Below are 22972 nucleotides of genomic sequence, written 5' to 3' on the forward strand. Positions count from 1 at the left end.
CTTAGCTAAAAATAAACTATCGCCAGCTACCCCTTCCAGATAGAACTTAGCTAAACATAAACTATCATCAGCTACACCTTCCAGATAGAACTTAGCTAAACATAAGCTATGAGCTATACCTTACAGATAGAACTTAGCTAAACATAAAGTATCAGCTACCCCTTCCAGATAGAACTTAGCTAAACATAAACTACCATCAGCTACCCCTTTCAGATAGAACTTATCCAAAAATAAACTATCAACAGCTACCCCTTCTAGATAGAACTTAGCTAAAAATAAACTATCATCAGCTACCCCTTCCATATAGATCTTATATAAACATAAACTATCAGCTACACCTTCCAGGTAGAACTTAGCTAAACAAACTATCATCAGCTACCCCTTATAGATATGACTTGGCTAAAAATAAACTACCATCAGCTACCCCTTCCAGATAGAACCTAGCTAAACATAAACCATCATCAGCTACCCCTTCCAGATAGAACTTAGCTAAAAATAAACCATCATCAACTACCTCTTCCCGACAGAACCTATCCAAAAATAAACTATCAACAGCTACCTCTTCCAAATAGAACTTAGCTAAAAATAAACTATCATCGGCTACCCCTTCCAGATAGAACTTATATAAACATAAAATATCAGCTACCCCTTCCAGATAGAAATAAGCTAAACAAACTAGCATCAGCTACACCTTCCAGATAGAACTTAGCTAAACATAAGCTATCATCAGCTACACCTTCCAGCTAAAAATAAACTATCATCAGCTACCCCTTTCAGATAGAACTTATCCAAAAATAAACTATCAACAGCTACCCCTTCCAGATATAACTTAGGTAAAAATAAACTATCATCAGTTACAATTTCCAGATATAACTTAGCTAAAAATAAACTATCATCAGCTACACCTTCCAGCTAGAACTTAGCTAAAAATAAACTATCACCAGCTATGCCTTCCAGCTAGAACTTAGTAAAAAATAAATTATCACTAGCTATGCCTTCCAGATATAACTTAGCTAAAAGTAAACTATCACCAGCTATGCCACCAGCTACCCCTTCCAGATAGAACTTAACTAAAAATAAACTATCACCAGCTACGCCTTCCAGATAGAACTTTGATAAAAATAAATTATCACCAGCTATGCCTTCAAATAGAACTTAGATAAAAATAAACTATCACCAGCTACCCCTTCCAGATAGAACTTAGCTAAACATAAACTATCATCAGCTACACCTTCCAGATAGAACTTAGCTAAACATAAGCTATGAGCTATACCTTACAGATAGAACTTAGCTAAACATAAAGTATAAGCTACCCCTTCCAGATAGAACTTAGCTAAACAAACTATCATCAGCTACACCTTCCAGCTAAAAATAAACTACCATCAGCTACCCCTTTCAGATAGAACTTATCCAAAAATAAACTATCAACAGCTACCCCTTCCAGATAGAACTTAGCTAAAAATAAACTATCATCAGCTATCCCTTCTAGATAGAACTTAGCTATAAATAAACTATCATCAGCTACCCCTTCCATATAGAACTTATATAAACATAAACTATCAGCTACACCTTCCAGGTAGAACTTAGCTAAACAAACTATCATCAGCTACCCCTTCCAGATAGAACTTAGCTATACATAAACTATCATCAGCTACACCTTCCAGATAGAACTTAGCTAAACATAAATTATCAGCTACACCTTCCAGGTAGAACTTAGCTAAACAAACCATCATCAGCTACCCCTTCCAGAAATGACTTTGCTAAAAATAAACTACCATCAGCTACCCCTTCCAGAAATGACTTTGCTAAAAATAAACTACCATCAGCTACCCCTTCCAGATAGAACTTAGCTAAAAATAAACCATCATCAGCTACCTCTTCCAAATAGAACTTAGCTAAAAATAAACTATCATCGGCTACCCCTTCCAGATAGAACTTATATAAACATAAAATATCAGCTACCCCTTCCAGATAGAACTTAGCTAAACAAACTAGCATCAGCTACACCTTCCAGATAGAACTTAGCTAAACATAAGCTATCATCAGCTACACCTTCCAGCTAAAAATAAACTATCATCAGCTACCCCTTTCAGATAGAACTTATCCAAAAATAAACTATCAACAGCTACCCCTTCCAGATAGAACTTAGGTAAAAATAAACTATCATCAGCTACCCCTTCCAGATAGAACTTAGCTATAAATAAACTATCATCAGCTACCCCTTCCAGATAGAACTTATATAAACATAAACTATCAGCTACCCCTTCCAGATAGAACTTAGCTAAACATAAACTATCATCAGCTACACCTTCCAGATAGAACTTAGCTAAACATAAAACCCTGTAAAGTCTCCTGGCGGTGTAGGCCCCGCTCCGCTCCCCTTCCTGCCCCCTTATCCCACCCGCCCCCAGCATCCCTACTTTTATAGCTACAAATAGTCCCTCCCACTTTCCCACTTAACAAATCCAAGGCTCCCTTGTCAAACTCCATAACTCCTCCCACCCCAAGGCCCAACCCTCTAACAAACCCAACACAAAGTCTCTTCCCCACTCGTACCCACTTCCCTACTTCAGTATGGCAAATTTCATTTATACTATTACCCCATCATAATTTTACTTCTCATCACCACCTATATCCTAACAATATATGAAAACCAAACTCTTATAGGCATTCCTTTCCCTAAGTGCCACACCAACTCCCAATTTAATCTCCATGACAGTTATATAACACCCTCAATCTACCAGGCCAAAAATATATTCCCCAAAATAGTCCACCCGACACTTCAACACCCTAAAATCCCACATAACAAAACTAATCTCAAAATACTATTTAAACTACAAAGACTTTTAGTTTACTTGAAAACTGTATGAATATCGATGGAGATATTCACCCAAACCCAGGTCCCACCACTATGCCAATCTCTAATACCTATAATTTAACCCGAAAACCTACTGACTCCCTTCTAATATTACACCTGAACCTAAGAAGCATTAACAACAAAATTCACAACCTTCACGCCATCATAGCTAGTCATTCCCTGACATCATGTGTCTAACGAAACATGGCTAAAACCTCTACTAAGAATGAAGAGATCCTCCCACCCGGTACAATATTCTCAGGGCTGATCGCACAAAGAAAAAGGTGGAGGAATAGCTATTATGTTTAAAAATAAACTAAACATCCTTAAGAACCAAGTACAACCTCCTATGATCTCAAACCTAGAAATTATAGCCCTACAGATCTGCCTAAACACTCAAAAACGCATCAACCTTATTGTAACCTATATCCCGCCAGGAAGAACACAGAAAACCTGGAGCAATCCCTGAGCTGGCTAGCCATCAACTACCCACAAGAAACCATAGTTCTTGGAGACGTCAACATTGACTGGTCTCTCTATTCTACCCATATAACTCCACAACCTATTAACCTATATGGTTTCTCCCAAAATATCCTATCCCCAACCAGAATAGGCAACTCACTTCAAAAGAAAGTATAATTGACTGGATCCTTACTAATAGAGACTCTAATAACTACACCACTGGCACCTTCCCTGTGACCTCAGCGATCACCTAATAACTTATATCATTAAACATAAATGCCCAACTTCTAACACCCTATATAGATTAATCAGAAACAAAAAAATTGTCCCTCAATTATTTCTTGCTGACCTGAAATTCTGCAACTGGACCATATTAAAGACTCTTCCATTAGAGAGTGTGTCCCACTTCAATGACACGTTCCTTAAGATACTTGACTCACATGCTCCACATAGACAAATTAGAACCAAAACTCGCATAGCACCTTGGCTCACTACTGATACTAAATCCAAAATCAAACTTCGACCAAGCCTGGGAAAATGGAGAGCCACAAAACCCCCAAGACCGTTGTAAATTTCAACAACTAAGAAATGCCACGAAAACTGCCATAACCCAAGACAAAAACAATACTTCTGCAGCCTCCAGCAAAACACCAGAACAACCCAAAGAAATTCTGGGCAGGTTTTAACAACCTTCTGCACCCAGGCAAAACTTCCACCCCAACCCCTGAGAAACTCTTAGAGAAGGCCAAGAAGAAGTAGCCAACACCTTTAACTCCTTCTTCACTGAGACTATCCAAACCTTAGCCAGTCACCTTACCTCCACTTCCCCACCTGCTGCTAAACTGACGTGACAACCCTACCCCTTTAATTTAAAGCCAGTCTCTTCCTCCTATGTACTCCCTCCTAAAAACTCAAACCAACTACCTAGCGGCTGACCACCTTCCCATGGAATTCTTACAAATTGCATCTGATGAAATAGCCTACCCCATATCAATCCTAATAAACAGATCTATAACTGAGATGAACATTCCCTCAATCTGAAGACTTCCTATATCATTCCACTTCACAAAGGAGGTACCTCCTGGAAATGTCAAATTATAGACCAATAGCCATCCTGTCCCCATAGCGAAAATCATGGAAAGATGCATCCACAAACAACTTCTTCACTATCTGACCTCTAATAATCTCTTGTCCAATGCCCAGCATGGTTTTCATCTGCACCATAGTACAACTACTGCCCTCCTTTCCTTTATTGACTCAATCAACAACAATCGCAATAACAAACTCATATCATCTGCCCTCTTTCTGGACCTATCAAAAGCATTTGATATGGTCAATCATCAATTCCTTCTCAACATCCTTGAAACGCTACGTCTGGACACTCCAGCACTAAACTGGTTCAATTCCTACCTCACTGGTAGGCAACAAGCTGTCCTATGGCAAAACAGAATATCGGGACTGCTCCCGAATACCATAGGCATTCCTCAGGGCTCAATACTGGGCCCACTTCTGTTTTCCATCTTCATAAATGACCTTCAATCAATCATCCCTAAATCCACCTGTATACAATGACGACTCCACCTTAATCTGCTCCACGTCTCTCTCGAATCTCCAAATGACCACACAACATTGTTTTGCACTAGTTCAAAATGGTTCACTGACTTAAAACTTCTACTTAACCCATCTAAAACCAAACTATTACTTTTCTTCCCCAACGTCTTCTCACCTCTAGGTAAAGAACTCCCAAACACTAACAGCACAACCTTTCATATTAAATCCACTAATGGGACCCTCATAACCCCTGTCACCAGTACCAAACTGCTAGGTGTCACTATTGATCATAAGCTCAAATTTGACATACACATTACCCAAACAGTAAAGTCTGTTAACAAAAACTAGGATCTATGTACAGAATTAAAACTTCCTAACTCCCACTACCAAATTAACTATTGCTCACTCCATCTCCTCTTCCCTCCTCTATGCTTCCCCGATCCTCTCTTTTCTCAATAAACGTGAACTTAACATGCTCTCTTGCCTATAACCACATTGCCAGATTTATTACAGGTTCCCCTTATCGAACCCATCATTGCCTTAATCTGCGAAGACTTGGCTGGTTGGAACTGCCAAATCTCCTCAAACTTAGCCAACTCACGAAGCTTATAAAATTATCAACCATCCTGATAGAACTCCCTCACTGTGCAAAATTCTAACTCCATATACTAACCTCAATAGTCTCCGGTCATCAGACAGCATCCAGATCCTAACCATTAAAGCAAAACTCAGGTGGGGATGCCCTTTATGCAAATTGCAATGGCAAGTAGTGGAACTCCCTGCCAAACAAAGTTAGACTTACTTCTTCGCGCTATCATTACAAAGCTAACCTTAAAGAATATCTCTCCACACAACGGACATGCCCATGTCGAAAACCTGACTAACTACATATCTCTTTACTTCTAGGTCCACTTCCTAGCCCATTTCCCTAATTGCAGATCTATAAAATTTCTCTTTCCTTTTAGTATTAAGGAAAATCTCTGATTTCAGTCTATTTCTGAGTATCTTTAACGAAATCAATGTTCTGTGTATAATTTCCTGTCTGTCCTTTAGTCTTATATAACATCTATGTAAATTTTCATTCCTTCATATGTAAGCTGTATTCTCTTGTTGTAACAATACTTTGAATCTTGCAATTTAAATATGTACTTCTATTGTGTATTGGAGCTTTTCTCCTCGGGCCTCTACTGAAAACGGATATGTATCCAGTTAGACCAGCCCGGTTAACAAATGTAAAATAAAATAAATAAATAAATAAATAAACTATCATCAGCTACACCTTCCAGGTAGAACTTAGCTAAACAAATTATCATCAGCTACACCTTCCAGATAGAACTTAGCTAAACATAAACTATCATCAGCTACACCTTCCAGATAGAACTTGGCTAAAAATAAACTATCATCAGCTACACCTTCCAGATATAACTTAGCTAAAAATAAACTATCATCAGCTACACATTCCAGATAGAACTTAGCTAAAAATAAACTATCATCAGCTACACCTTCCAGATAGAATTTAGCTAAAAATAAACTATCATCAGCTACCCCTTCCAGATAGAACTTATCTAAAAATAAACCATCATCAGCTACCCCTTCCAGATAGAACTTAGCTAAAAATAAACTATCATCAGCTACCCCTTCCAGATAGAACTTAGCTATAAATAAACTATCATCAGCTACCCCTTCCAGATATAACTTATATAAACATAAAATATCAGCTACCCCTTCCAGATAGAACTTAGCTAAACATAAACTATCAGCTACACCTTCCAGATAGAACTTAGCTAAACATAAACTATCATCAGCTACACCTTCCTGATAGAACTTAGCTAAACATAAACTATCAGCTACACCTTCCAGGTAGAACTTAGCTAAACAAATTATCATCAGCTACACCTTCCAGATATAACTTAGCTAAACATAAACTATCATCAGCTACACCTTCCAGATAGAACTTGGCTAAAAATAAACTATCATCAGCTACACCTTCCAGATATAACTTAGCTAAAAATAAACTATCATCAGCTACACATTCCAGATAGAACTTAGCTAAAAATAAACTATCATCAGCTACACCTTCCAGATAGAATTTAGCTAAAAATAAACTATCATCAGCTACACCTTCCAGATAGAACTTATCTAAAAATAAACCATCATCAGCTACCCCTTCCAGATAGAACTTAGCTAAAAATAAACTATCATCAGCTACCCCTTCCAGATAGAACTTAGCTATAAATAAACTATCATCAGCTACCCCTTCCAGATATAACTTATATAAACATAAAATATCAGCTACCCCTTCCAGATAGAACTTAGCTAAACATAAACTATCATCAGCTACACCTTCCTGATAGAACTTAGCTAAACATAAACTATCAGCTACACCTTCCAGATAGAACTTAGCTAAACATAAACTATCATCAGCTACACCTTCCTGATAGAACTTAGCTAAACATAAACTATCAGCTACACCTTCCAGGTAGAACTTAGCTAAACAAATTATCATCAGCTACACCTTCCAGATAGAACTTAGCTAAACATAAACTATCATCAGCTACACCTTCCAGATAGAACTTGGCTAAAAATAAACTATCATCAGCTACACCTTCCAGATATAACTTAGCTAAAAATAAACTATCATCAGCTACACATTCCAGATAGAACTTAGCTAAAATAAACTATCATCAGCTACACCTTCCAGATAGAACTTAGCTAAAAATAAACTATCATCAGCTACACCTTCCAGATAGAACTTAGCTAAAAATAAACTATCATCAGCTACACCTTCCAGATAGAACTTATCTAAAAATAAACTATCAGCTAGTCCAGGGAGACTTACTAGAGATGCTACACCTGGAGGGCTTTCAGCTGCAATTACAGCAAATATGGCATCCAGGGTTTTTAAAACCTTTGGTGTGTTGTACCTGAGCAATCACTTGGGGGTGAGGGAAGGGAGGGAATCCTTCAATTGGAATTTAAAGTAGCAGGGGAGAATCCAAGGGATTCTGCTAAACCTAGCTAATTATCAAGGACAGACAATGAAATAAGGTAAACATACACGCACCCTTGCTCAAGGACTGGAAACTACCACAGGTGGAAGTTGTGTGCTGCTTACTAGTCTGCAATGTCAGATTTTATTCACTTTTATATTTGTATTCCCCTTTGCTCATTGTTTGCTGCACACAATGTAGCTAAAGATAAAAGCAGCTGGAGACTTTGCACCTCTGTTTGGTGTTTAGTGAAGAACAAGTATTGAGGAGGAGGGACTGAAGGCTATGAATATTGAGAGGGGCTAAATACCTTCACATATAACAAATTATCAACAGTGAAATGGATGAAAGGGGTGGGAGTGGGCTAAGAGTAAGAAGGCTTGCAGCTGTTGCCCCTGGGGTATGCACTCTAGCTGATGGTAACAGATTTTAACAAGGCATAACAGTAGTTACAAAAGCTGGCACCTACACTACACAAGCGGCAACAACAAGGTTCCTGGAGTTAAACCAGGGGCTGCAGTCTATTTTTTAATGACTGCTGGTTAGAGTTTTCTTTGCTCTTAGCTGGAGTGAGGGAATTCCTTGCTCACACAAGTTGGGGGGGGGGGCAAAGCGATCAGGTCTTCAATGGCTCAAAGTTGCAAAGAAGAGAAAAGGAAACAATGTAAGACTAAAAGCAATAAAATAAGGACATCAAAATAAGCACAACCATCATAAATAGTGTATAGAATGCATAGCAAGTGAACATAGCCTGTTAGACGTAATCAAGAGAAATACATTCAGACTCTTCAACCAGTCTTATTCAGCAGCAGTCAGTATAACTAGTTAGAATATCCTATTACCAGATAATATTGCAACTATGTAGCAGTTTCACCAGTTTGCCATAAATATCATTTTGCACTTTACAATGCATGTACAGCCACGGTGGTACAGCGGTAGCATTGTTACCTCACAGCAAGAGGTTCACCTGTTTGATTCTCAGCTGGGCTTGGGAGTGCCTTCTGTGTGGAATCTGCATGTCCCCCCCATGGTTGGGTAGCGTTCAAAAGACATGCGTGCATAAATGGGTGTGCCTTTGTTGAAGGTTGGGCATTGAGCTGGCACCTTGGCATTTCATAAAAATCTACTGCCAATCATTTGTGGACCGGAGTTCCACTGTGGCGACCCCTTACTGGGAAAAGCCAAAAGACAAACAACAACTTTACATTGTATGTATAACTTACAGGAACAGAATATACAGTAGCAGCAGTGCAACTAGGTGGAATATACTATTACCAGACAATATTGCAACAATGTAACAGTTTCACCAGTTTACTATACATATCATTCAGCACTTAAAAAGAAAGAATATTTCTACCTTAGCCCTATCATTTAGAGGAACTCTGAATCAGGTTTACTGAAATTGGGAGCAAGCAAAAACAAAAACATAAGGGTCTAATATCCAAATATAAACTATACCAGCAAAAATAAAAAATAACTGGAATGCTACCTTAGAGAGAAATTACTGTACTACTCTGTGCAGGGACAGTGAGTTTACAGTGTGGAATACAACACTGAAAAAAAGAAAAATAATACTATCACTTACTAGAGATGCTACACCTGGAGGGCGTTCAGCTGCAACTAGAGCAAATATGGCATCCGGGGTTTTTAAAACCTTTGGTGTGTTGTACCTGAGCAATCACTTGGTGGGGGGGGGGGAGACCTTCAATTGGAATCTGAAGTAGCAGGGGAGAATCCAAGGGTCTCTGCTAAACCTAGCTAATTATACTTGAACCGGATAAAAAACTTCTAAAATCTTGCCTTTTCTGCATTCAAGAATACACTTTTCAACCATTCAGTGATTCCAGTGGACAATAAAGAATATTTTTTACATACAAGCTGGCTACAAGCTCAAAAAACATGCTCAAGCGAATAGGTATAATGTTTACATATTCAGACTTTATGATTTTTTTCTACCTGAAAACTTTGAAAGGCTGGTTCTGATAACTGACATTTCAGATAATCAAAGATCTGATAATCAAGATAATCAAAGATCTGATAATCAACCCTCTACTGTACATCAGAGTGTTTTGTACAGCCATGTTTGCTGGTAATTCACATTTCTTTTAGTCTTCACCACTTTTGCAATGACACCTATAGACAGTGTAGAATGCTGTACAAAGGCCTATATGCAGTGCAAAATGCTGTACCAAGGCCTATCGATTGTTCAGAATGCTGTACCAAGACCTATAGACAGTGCAGAATGTTGTAACAAGGCATACTGATAGTGGATAATTCTGTAATAAGGCCTGTAGACAGTGCAGAATGCTGTACCAAAGCCTATCAATTGTTCAGAATGCTGTACCAAGACCTATAGACAGTGCAGAATGTTGTAACAAGGCACACCGATAGTGGATAATTCTGTAATAAGGCCTGTAGACAGTGCAGAATGCTGTACCAAGGCCTATCGATTGTTCAGAATGCTGTACCAAGACCTACAGACAGTGCAGAATGTTGTAACAAGGCACACCGATAGTGGATAATTCTGTAATAAGGCCTGTAGACAGTGCAGAATGCTGTACCAAAGCCTATTGATTGTTCAGAATGCTGTACCAAGACCTACAGACAGTGCAGAATGTTGTAACAAGGCATACTGATAGTGGATAATTCTGTAATAAGGCCTGTAGACAGTGCAGAATGCAGTACCAAAGCCTATCGATTGTTCAGAATGCTGTACCATGACCTATAGACAGTGCAGAATGTTGTAACAAGGCATACTGATAGTGGATAATTCTGTAATAAGGCCTGTAGACAGTGCAGAATGCTGTACCAAAGCCTATCGATTGTTCAGAATGCTGTACCAAGACCTATAGACAGTGCAGAATGTTGTAACAAGGCACACCGATAGTGGATAATTCTGTAATAAGGCCTGTAGACAGTGCAGAATGCTGTACCAAGGCCTATCGATTGTTCAGAATGCTGTACCAAGACCTATAGACAGTGCAGAATGTTGTAACAAGGCATACTGATAGTGGATAATTCTGTAATAAGGCCTGTAGACAGTGCAGAATGCTGTACCAAAGCCTATCGATTGTTCAGAATGCTGTACCAAGACCTATAGACAGTGCAGAATGTTGTAACAAGGCATATTGATAGTGGATAATTCTGTAATAAGGCCTGTAGACAGTGCAGAATGCTGTACCAAAGCCTATCGATTGTTCAGAATGCTGTACCAAGACCTATAGACAGTGCAGAATGTTGTAACAAGGCACACCGATAGTGGATAATTCTGTAATAAGGGACAGTGCAGAATGCTGTACCAAAGCCTATCGATTGTTCAGAATGCTGTACCAAGACCTATAGACAGTGCAGAATGTTGTAACAAGGCATATTGATAGTGGATAATTCTGTAATAAGGCCTGTAGACAGTGCAGAATGCTGTACCAAAGCCTATCGATTGTTCAGAATGCTGTACCAAGACCTATAGACAGTGCAGAATGTTGTAACAAGGCATACTGATAGTGGATAATTCTGTAATAAGGCCTGTAGACAGTGCAGAATGCTGTACCAAGGCCTATCGATTGTTCAGAATGCTGTACCAAGACCTATAGACAGTGCAGAATGTTGTAACAAGGCATACTGATAGTGGATAATTCTGTAATAAGGCCTGTAGACAGTGCAGAATGCTTTAACAAAGCCTATCGATTGTTCAGAATGCTGTACCAAGACCTATAGACAGTGCAGAATGTTGTAACAATGCACACTGATAGTGGATAATTCTGTAATAAGGCCTGTAGACAGTGCAGAATGCTGTACCAAGGCCTATCGATTGTTCAGAATGCTGTACCAAGACCTATAGACAGTGCAGAATGTTGTAACAAGGCATATTGATAGTGGATAATTCTGTAATAAGGCCTGTAGACAGTGCAGAATGCTGTACCAAAGCCTATCGATTGTTCAGAATGATGTACCAAGACCTATAGACAGTGCAGAATGTTGTAACAAGGCATATTGATAGTGGATAATTCTGTAATAAGGCCTGTAGACAGTGCAGAATGCTGTAGCCTGATGATTATTTGGAATGTTTTGGGGATTTTGGAACATTAGTGCTATGATCACAGTACTACTACTTGGTGTATTTCTATAAGATTTGTTAACCGACCTTCAAAACCCCTGTAAAGTTTGAACAATAAAATGTATTAGTTCTCATTTTACCACCATGGTAAACATATACTGGCTTGATCATTTTACTGCTTACATTTGAGCAGTCAGGAACTAAGGCATTTGCACGCTTGAATACTTTAAATGCAGACCTTTGATGTACAGGACAAAAGAAGGCTTTAGACCTGTAGAAAGCAAAGCTGCTCAGTCAGAGATGTTCTATCCTGATTCTAATAACAGATTTGGTAATTACTTGGGCTGCTGTATAAACGTAACACTCTTTACACATTTACTTCACAATTTGTTATCAGTATAGCAATCTTAACCTTTACCCATGCTACACTGCAACTACTGATATTGTTTTCCATTCAGTTCTTTTAAATAAAATAAAATGCACATTTGAAAGAATGATAAAACTAACCTTGTGTTCTTCTTTCGATGATGCAGCACATAGATTATAAATGCTGTCAGTGTAATGGCAAAAAGAACTCCAAACACAATTGCTAAGATGTCCCCTTTAATAAAAATGGATGAAATAGCATTAATTTAGCATAATGTGCTTAAAAGTTATCTAAGACAACAATTTAAATAATTTTAAGACTGATTATTGTACTGTAGTATTATGTTTGGCTTAATTAAACACCTGTTCGTAATTGTATGAGTACATACAAAAAGGCACTATATTCTGCCTATTTGAAAGGCACTACATGACAAGTGTTGTACATATGCTTCAAATGATGCTTTCAGTGTCTCATTTTCTTTGCACCATACATATGTTGTAATAACAGAGTTATACAAATGACATATTATGAACATAACAATTAATAAATAATCAAGTAGGACGGACAAAAGGCCTGATTGCATAAACTGTTTTTAGAAATGTTCTGATTACTAGAATAGTGGGGCACTCTTCTAATATGTAGGGTAATAAACTCCATAAGAAAAAAAAGCTACACATGAAAAGACAGTGAAACTAATCAATAATAAAAAAGTCTTACTGTTTGAGAAATAGGTCTCAACAGAGCAGTTGCTTTTAATCTGGACTTTTAGGTAACTGGTACTGAAATTATGTAGGACAACATATCGACAATGGAAAACCTGTTATGTCATCCTAAACGTGTGAAAAAGTAATTACAGAAACTGGTGTTCAGTGCTAATATGGGCTACACTAGATTAGGTCTACACACATCACCTACATGCAACCCTAGGTAAGGAGTACTACATTAATCAAATCTCAAGGCACCTGAGAAAATATATATGCACAGCAAGGTAAATAGTGGAAATAGGGTGGTTTATCTAGTGATGTTTCTTATAGGTTCATAGGAGGTTACTAGGCTAATGGCCCTAGGGCCTTTACAAGCCTGGCCATGTTATATCCGTGTTCCCTAATTGACCTTGGTTAGATGGTCATTATTTGCAGAGCAAGTCTATGATTAGCACCAACTGCCCCTGTCCATGAGGGACATAGGTGCCAACCCTGGGGTGAATTTATGGTCTCCCATCCAATTGTCTAGGTTGCGCTTGAATAGGGTTATTGAAGAGCTCTGCTTCATGTGAATTGGGAGTTTATTCCAGAGGAGTGTCAGTTTTTGGGAGATATATATGTCTGTCCAGTATGTTCTGTTAATGTCACAGGCTAGGTTGAGATCCCTGGCATGAATGACTCTTGTCTCATTTGATTTGTGGATGTGCAGCATTTCCATTAGGCCAGGGTCAGAGACTGCTCTGTAAGCCAAGCACACATCACCTCTCAGCAGCCTGTACAATACAGAATACAGTAACTGGGCTTTCAGTTAGGTTATGTTTTGGAAGCCCTGAATTTTCCTGGTGAGAAACCTTTGTGGTCTCTCCAGCTGCTGCAAGTGTCTGATAAGGTATATGCAAAAGGGAGCATTGTACTAAATTAGTGGTCTGATGAGGGCTGAGTACACATGAGTTATAACATCCTTAATCTTGAATGTGATGCTCTTACTTATGAGATGTGCAGCATAGAAGGCTTTCTTTACCACTGTGGACACATAGTGATTGAAGTTTAAATTGCTATCAACCTGTGTTCCCTGGGGTTGAGCTTAGGGGGCTGCTGTCAATATTGTAATTTGCAAGGACTTCCTCTTTGCCAAAGGGGATAATAATGCACTTTTTTGCATTTAGTTTTACTCTGTGGCATTGGCACCAATCACTTGTCTGTGTCAGCCCCTTTTTCTAATATGTTGACATTGTTTGGGGACTTAGTGATTGCCCCCAGTTTGCAATCATCAGTGAACATGGTAAGCCACAGGCCATCTACTTTCACATGGACTTCCAGGAAATAGTTTACAAATAGCAGAGGCTGAGCACAGATCCTTGTGGTACACCACTGATAACTGGTCTACTGGTAGAGGTGGAATCCCCAAGTTGACAGTATGCATTCTGTCAGTGAGCCAGTTGGCTACCCTACTAGTAATGTATGGGTTAATTCCCAGCTGGGCAAGTTTTTTCAACTGTCTTCAATTATTCTTTCTAGAAAATGAAAAATCTACTTCAAGATCTATAAACAAATTTAATAAAGTAATAATTAGAATCTGTGCTATTCTAAGGAAAAAAAGAAAAGTTTTTATCTAGATTTTGTAAGCCTACTGATAAAACATTTTTATTAATGTGTCATTTTTTCCATTTTTTTCCATCATAGGTCCAATCATATACTTAAATTATACTTGAATAAAAAGATGCCTTACTGAAGTAAGCATAATATCCAGTTTAGTAAATGCTCTTGATATGTATTTTGCTTTTATCTACAATGCAGATTGGGTTGTAGTATCTTCAACCATATCCAAAAGCTAACAAAGAACAGTGATTAATCATAGTATAAAACATAATTTTTGCATACAAGTCTATCTCCCAAATATATTACAGAGACCCAGTGGGGGCTGCTGATTTCAAAGAAAGGGTATGACAGAAAAAATGGAATGGGTGAGGCTAACTGGAATGAAGTGAATGAGTGTTTAACTGTGAACAAAGAACAGGCGGGGTCAGTCACTTTCGCACACAAGTTGCCTTAGTACCCATCATTATAACCAGTTTATTGACTATATTCACCTCAGATGTCTGATTCATAGATGTTCCAAGGCCACTGAGTCTTATTACTATGCATGCCTTCCAAGTACTCTCCCTCAGACCACACCTCTTTCTCCAAGGGAATCATACTAGCCAATCCTGGAGTAAATTTGTGGATACCTATCACTGTGATCAAATGCTGCTACTACTACTACTACTACTACTAATAAAAATAATCATAGTAATGTATTTCAGCTGTTTTTACTCAAACACATACTAGTTGTGCCAAACCAGATCAATGAATGCTAAAAAATGACAGCTGGAGTTAGTCACTTTCATCCACAGACTGTCTGCGTACTTACACATTACAGAAATGTATTGACTGTATACAGCTCAGATGGTCGACTGCAATCAAATTATTAAAAATAAACAACAGTCACAGTAATGTGTCAATTTGTTTTATTCAAACACATATCAGCTCTGCCACATTAGACCAGTAACTGTTTGACATGATAGATGGGACAGTCACTTTCATCAACACATTGTTTCTGTGTCCAGCAAATACAGCCACTTTATCGACTGTTTACACATAATAAGTCTGACTGCAATCAAATGAATGAATAAATACAAAAGTAAAGGCTGCAGGAATGTGTTTCAGCTCATTAGTATCAGAAGCAAACAAAACAATGGTGCAAGCCACTGCAACCCCCCCCCCCCCAAACATGTGCACTACTGTCTCTCCATGATATGTTCACCAATTACATCCATTTTTCTGATTCTGTATATGTCAAAGGTCTGAGTGGTCACCTTTAAAAATAAATAGAAAAGTAAAGACCAGAGTAATGTATTCAATTCATTGGTATCAGAAGCATGCAGTACAACCTACACACACACACACACACACACACACACACACACACACACACACACACACACACACACACACACACACACACACACACACACACACACACACACACCAGATGTGCCCTCCAGTTATGCCTCACAGGTCTGATAGTAATCAAATTAATGAATAAATACAGAAATGTCATAATATATTTCAGTTTATTAACATCAGATACATACAGTGCAGTAGTACAATGCACTACAACTCCCCTACAAATATGCACATGCACACACTAATACTGTATCAAGAATATACATATTGTACTGTCCTGAGGCAGCCTGAACCAATGAGGAAGAATACTCACTGCTTCATTTAGCAACATTAAAACCTTGACTGAAATGACATTTCCTGTACCCAGATATGGCAGAAGGACTTGTAATGAGGCATAGTTCATTATTCCCTAAGAGGTGCATGTATAAAGCATGTAGTGGTTAAAAATTGTCCTTCAATTGTGATACTAAACAAAAGTCCTATCTGCTTCAATTGGTAGTAGCTCAGGTGAATGTAAAAAAATAGATGACACCTATTGAAAAGAGTAGGCATCCTTTATATAAAAAATAACTCTTATTTACAAAATATTTACATATTTACAAATATATAAATATACAAATATGTTTATACATATTTGTAATTTTCTTTACAATCATGCTAAATTGTCATCCTATTAGACCCCCAGTCATTTTTACATAACCACCATCTGAATTTACATAATATTGTTGCTAAAATCAATTTACTATTAAACATAATTTCATTTATCCTCAAAAATTACGTTAAAAGCACCATCAGTCACTCGAAACAAAAGTCCAAGGTGCCCAAGGAAGCAGGAAACAAGCACTTTTAAAACCATTTATTGCACGAAACCACAGCACATAGACATCTCAATACATATTAATGTTTCTGAAATCTCAGCCTATACGTTTTCATTTGGTTTACTTCATCAGATGTGGACGCAAGCCCTGCACTAACTTTCCAGGTCGCCGGTGCTAGGAGGCTTTTCCATGGAGCTTAGGATTGAACCAAAAAGTTCGGCTATCTTGGATAGCATAATTTCATTTATGCTTTCATTCCATATACTGCAGATAACATAAAATAGCTTTTTATCTATACTTTTAACATATTCTTTACTTCTTTTCTTATAATATCCATATTTAATCATATCTGTGTTTATTTTTACCTACTTCTTTTATATCTTCAAAAAAATCTTCTTTACATAGTTTTCTTCATAACTTTTTTTTACTCCTTTACATTTCAAAAACACATGTTCAGTACTTTCTTCTTCTTGGCAATGAAAGCATAATCTATCACTTTTCTTTTTGTATGGCCCTTTTCCTTTTACTGGCAATTTATCTATTACCGGTCTCCTTAAAAAATCTTGACATTCTACTCTCTGATTACACTATTTGCTTCTTATTTTTATAGCTTTAACTTTTTCATCTGTTAGATTTTCCCGTGGTTTTACGTAGTCATTTTTTTATGAACACATTCTTATATCATCTTTTCCTAACTTTTTCTATATCATCAATTTTTATTTTCCACACAAATATTATTTTGTTGGTAACATTTTATTTTTTTTTTCATTTATACACTCTTTTTCTCTTTTATTCATTTTACCATACCCCAAAATGTATCATACTTTTATCTATACAGTTTTACTACTAATCTCTCATCTTTTTGATTTATCCACTTTAACAATTTGTACAAATTTAATAAGTAGTGTATGCCACTGGGTTAATTAACCCTAAACCTTCATCTTCGTTTACATACAAAACTCTTGTTTTTACTGGGTTTAAAAAAACAAGAAACAATGAAAGCACTGTTGAAAGGAGATGCTCGACACCGGTCAGCCACAGATTAAATCCAAACTTTATTGTATGCGAAAACTATCCAGAATACATTCAACGTAAAATGCTTATTGAAACAACGCATTTTTCGTCTAAAACTCAGACTTCATCAGACATCAATAAAACCAATCTATTAATTAATTAACATTATTTATAGGTACAGGCTATTTCAAATGTTCCAATCAGGATCCGAGATCATGAATAATTAAACATAAATATTAAAGACAAACACTTTATGCTGAATGAAACATCTAATTCATTTATATAATTTGGTGGATGATAAACAAAAATGATATTACGTTATCAGAAATCGTAGTATGCATAATTAAAACTTCCCATCAAATTTATTATGTTCATAATTCAACACTCAATTATATATATATATCAAAATGCTGCTATATCTCTGATTAACACTCCCCTCTAGTGGTCTTTCACCAAAATGACAAGTCCCATCAAAACATTCACTCATGTCTAAAATGTATTTATATAAATATATATGTTTATGGTAAAAGCATAGACAAAATCAATCTTGAATGACAATATAAAAACATATATGTATAAATTTATATAAAAAATATAAATATAAATTGATAAAAATAGCTATAATACATAGCCCATTTGTTATAAATACATGGACATAAATAATAAATAATGAGTTCATGTTATCAATTGTATATAAATAATTAATATATCATAAATATTAAAAATGCTAAAAAATTGAATACTTGAAAATCTGTATGCAATCAGCTCAGCCTATTGTCTCCCATTATTATAATCTAGCAGCCCTCAATTTGAGGACTGGGGCAAGTGAAATATAATCATTGAGCCCTGGGAATCTATTTGCTTCCATAACTATTTGCCAATACAATTCTCTATATTCAATTCTGGTTTCCCAAGGACCCCCCCTCTCATCCTGCTGTACTTCCTCAATAACAAAAAACTTATATTTGGCTAGTAGACAGGAAATGGTATGCTTCTATAGTGCATTAGTGATTTTTTTTTGTTTTAAAAATAAGGTTTCTGGGACCTTTTCTTGTAAAATGTGTTCCCAATGCCCTTTGATGGCAAACACCAATCAGGTTTATATAGAATCTAGAGGAAGGGAAATTATTGGTAAAACTTTTAGTAATTGTGATTCTTTTGGTGTGATATATATATTGCTATATGTGAGATTTGCTCTAGTTTTTATATAGGGAAAACAGAGAGAAAAATTAGGAGAAGAATATATGAACATTTGAATGACATTAAAAACAAAAAAATCACTAATCCACTATATAAGCATACCATTTCCTGTCCACTAGCCAAATATAAGTTTTTTGTTATTGAGGAAGTACAGCAGGATGAGAGGGGGGGTCCTTGGGAAACCAGAATTGAATATAGAGAATTGTATTGGCAAATTGTTATGGAAGCAAATAGATTCCCAGGGCTCAATGATTATATTTCACTTGCCCCAGTCCTCAAATTGAGGGCTGCTAGATTATAATAATGGGAGACAATAGGCTGAGCTGATTGCATACAGGTTTTCAAGTATTCAATTTTTTAGCATTTTTAATATTTATGATATATTAATTATTTATATACAATTGATAACATGAACTCATTATTTATTATTTATGTCCATGTATTTATAACAAATGGGCTATGTATTATAGCTATTTTTATCAATTTATATTTATATTTTTTATATAAATTTATACATATATGTTTTTATATTGTCATTCAAGATTGATTTTGTCTATGCTTTTACTATAAACATATATATTTATATAAATACATTTTAGACACGAGTGAATGTTTTGATGGGACTTGTCATTTTGGTGAAAGACCACTAGAGGGGAGTGTTAATCAGAGATATAGCAGCATTTTGATATATATATATATATATATATATATATATATATATATATATATATAAAATTGAGTGTTGAATTATGAACATAATAAATTTGATGGGAAGTTTTAATTATGCATACTACGATTTCTGATAACGTAATATCATTTTTGTTTATCATCCACCAAATGATATAAATGAATTAGATGTTTCATTCAGCATAAAGTGTTTGTCTTTAATATTTATGTTTAATTATTCATGATCTCGGATCCTGATTGGAACATTTGAAATAGCCTGTACCTATAAATAATGTTAATTAATTGATTGGTTTTACTGATGTCTGATGAAGTCTGAGTTTTAGAAGTGACATTCAGCTGTAGAGAAATATGGCTGTTTGTTTTCCCCCTGTGCATTTGGTTATTGAAGTTATAGGTATGACAACACATTCTTCTCTTTGCCCACAGGGAATTTGCAAACAGCCATATTTCTCTGCAGCTGAATGTCATTTCAGCCGTTTGTCCCCAGTCAAATGTACCACAGGGGAAATGTCTCACTGCCTAGGCGCCTGAACCCCGAAAAACGCGTTGTTTTAATAAGCAATTTACGTTGCATGTATTCTGGATAGTTTTCACATACAATAAAGTTTGGATTTAATCTGTGGCTGACCGGTGTCGAGCATTTCCTTTCAACAGTGCTTTCATTGTTTCTTGGTTGTATTTGCACTGTTCTCTTCTATTTGTTCATGTTTACTAGGTTTAATTTACAACCTTCATATAAATGAAAAAAAAATATCTGCAATAATTCCTTTTCAAATACTGTTGGCAACATAAACACACTTGCTAAATATGTTATTTTTCCCATCAAAATTGAAATTATCAAATAAGCCTTTTTTCTGACTGATAATTAAATGTTCTCCAGAAAAGACATGTTTGCTTCATTTCTTTTATTGTTTTTCCCATTGAATTCTGTTTACATCTTTATTCCCAAATTTTATACCTAATATAGAAATTTCATTCATTATAAAATATATATCCCCAGTCTTTATTACATCACCTAAACCTTTAGTTTTCTCTTTATTTAAAGCCATTCCTATCATCTCCAGGCACTCATTTGTACAAATTTTTACTTATCCAAAGTTTGTTTTTTGCAATCATTATAATGTCATCTGCATATGTAAACAGAACTGGCATTCTTAATGTTTCAGGTGTTATATGCCTCACCTCTTTTATTCTGTAATTTATTTAACATACTATCATATTAATAACTAATGCAAAGAGTATGCAACTCATTGGACATTCCTGTCTTATGCCACTCTTCATATGTACTTCTTGGCTTAACCAGACATTTACAAGTGTTTTTACTTTATTGTTACTATATGCAGACATACATACTTTACTAACTTTCTCACTTATATTTTATTCTTTTATAATTATTCAGAAGAGTTCATATCCAATTGTGTCAAATGCCTTATTAAAGTATTCTGTCATGGTTTTCACTTCTTCTTTTCTGTTCATATTATTATTCACAATTTCTCTAACTATCATTAGTAATTCTTGACAACCTTTCCCCTTTATACAACATATGGCATCTTCCATAATATTTTTGAATTTAGTTTCAAATCTCTAGTACTATTGTCATACAGATCTTATATTCATTATTATGGAAAACTACAGGTCTCCAGTGTTTTTAATTCTCTTTTGTCTTCAATTTTCCATATGAATTTAAGTATTCCACTACATAATTCTTTATACATAAAACTTCATTTAACCATTCATTCAAAATCTTTACAAATATATTTTTTAAATCCCTTAAATTTTTATACATTTCATACCTTATTCCAGCTGAGCCTGCAGCCGGATCTATATTTACTTGTCCTGATACTTTTCTAGCTCATTTGAAGAAATCTTCTTTTCCAACTCTTTATTCTCTTTTTCTGTTAACTTTTTTGCTCTCCATGTTTTTTTAAATATTTATTTTACATATTGTACTATTCATAATTTTTTTCCGAGTTCTTTCTATTTCTCCTTTTACATTTTTTATTTTTCTCATTACACTACCATCTTCCTTTACTAATCTGCTTAAGTAACTTGATACTTCTTTTCTTTTTCCTTGTAAAAAATATATTTGCTTATATAACAATTTTTGTATTTTTTCTTGATTTCTTTCATATAATTCTTTTTCTTTGTCAAACTACTTTCTATCATTATGTTTTAATTCTTTGAACACATTATTGTGTTTTTTATATTTTTCCCTACTTTTTCACGTTATATTACCACTATAAAAACATTTTTTATATTTTTCCTTAAATATCGTCCACCATTCAGACCAATTTTTAGAAAATGTTCACATAGTAATATGATCTTTCCATAACAGTATCACTAATCTCTTTCCTTTGTTCCATGCTTTCTCATTTATCCCTTTTATTTCTTTGACTATTTTTATGTATCCCTTGTTTTCTTTTATCTCTATCCATATTGCAAAATGATCAGAAAATCCTGTTTCAACTACCCCCTCTCCTATAACTAAACCTTCTGATACTATAAAATAATCTATTTTATTTCTATAATACCCTTTTTTGTAAGCTCATGAGTTTTTGTCCAAAAGTTTTAACTTACCACATCCTACAACTTCTAACATTTGTTATATTATTTCCTTTCTTTTTACTCTTGCCTCTTAAATAACAACTATAATATTCATATTAAAATCTGTTGAAATAAGCTTTCCCTTTTTTAACATAGTATAAGCATATAATGTTATAATTGTATATACTTGCTCTTTCCATTTTAAATCTACAATGGTTAATCTTCTCATTTTTGCTAAAGTTACATTTATTATTTTACTGTATTTCTACAGAATGCAGCTATTCCTGATCATCTTTTATTTCCCAAATTCAAGATTATATTTCCTCCCCATAGTTTCTCTGTTTCTAATCTTCCTTCATTTGTTAACAATCTTATGTCTTCTAATATAATTACATCTACATCACATGAATTACAGAAGTACAAAATTCTTATTCTTACTATATCTTAATACTATTCACATTTACAGAAAACACTCAAAACATTTTCATTTTACATTTTCCTTAGCTTTGTTATTTCCTAAGTTCATAGCTAATTACTAGACTAGCTTTCTTAAAAGGCCATTCTAAACATAACCAATTTCCTTCTCAAAGTTGAGAATCAAATACTTTATCGTGTGTCTGGGAGTCAAACATCTTAATCAGTATACCAAGTCCCAGTCCTTAGCCATTTCATTTAGTCCATTTCCTTTCTTTTTTTCTTTTGTACTTATCTCATTAAGTTTTCTTTTTCTGTCTTTCACCCTTTTACCTTCAGAATTCTTTTTTTCTTTTACTACCTC

General features: G+C 35.6%; 1 protein-coding gene across 1 annotated transcript in view; it reads right to left on the minus strand.

Annotated features, from left to right (window-relative positions):
- The window catches only part of CA9 (carbonic anhydrase 9), a 733318-nt gene that overhangs the window by 26490 nt on the left and 683856 nt on the right, over positions 1-22972 (minus strand). The window contains exon 10 of the mRNA XM_044087344.1: positions 12422-12515. Coding sequence (XP_043943279.1) covers positions 12422-12515 — 94 coding nt within the window. The remainder of the gene's footprint in view (positions 1-12421; positions 12516-22972) is intronic.

This window comes from Protopterus annectens, chromosome 1.part1 (genome assembly GCF_019279795.1).
Source record: "Protopterus annectens isolate FY-2018-M chromosome 1.part1, PAN1.0, whole genome shotgun sequence".
Classification (NCBI taxonomy): Eukaryota; Metazoa; Chordata; order Ceratodontiformes; family Protopteridae; genus Protopterus; species Protopterus annectens.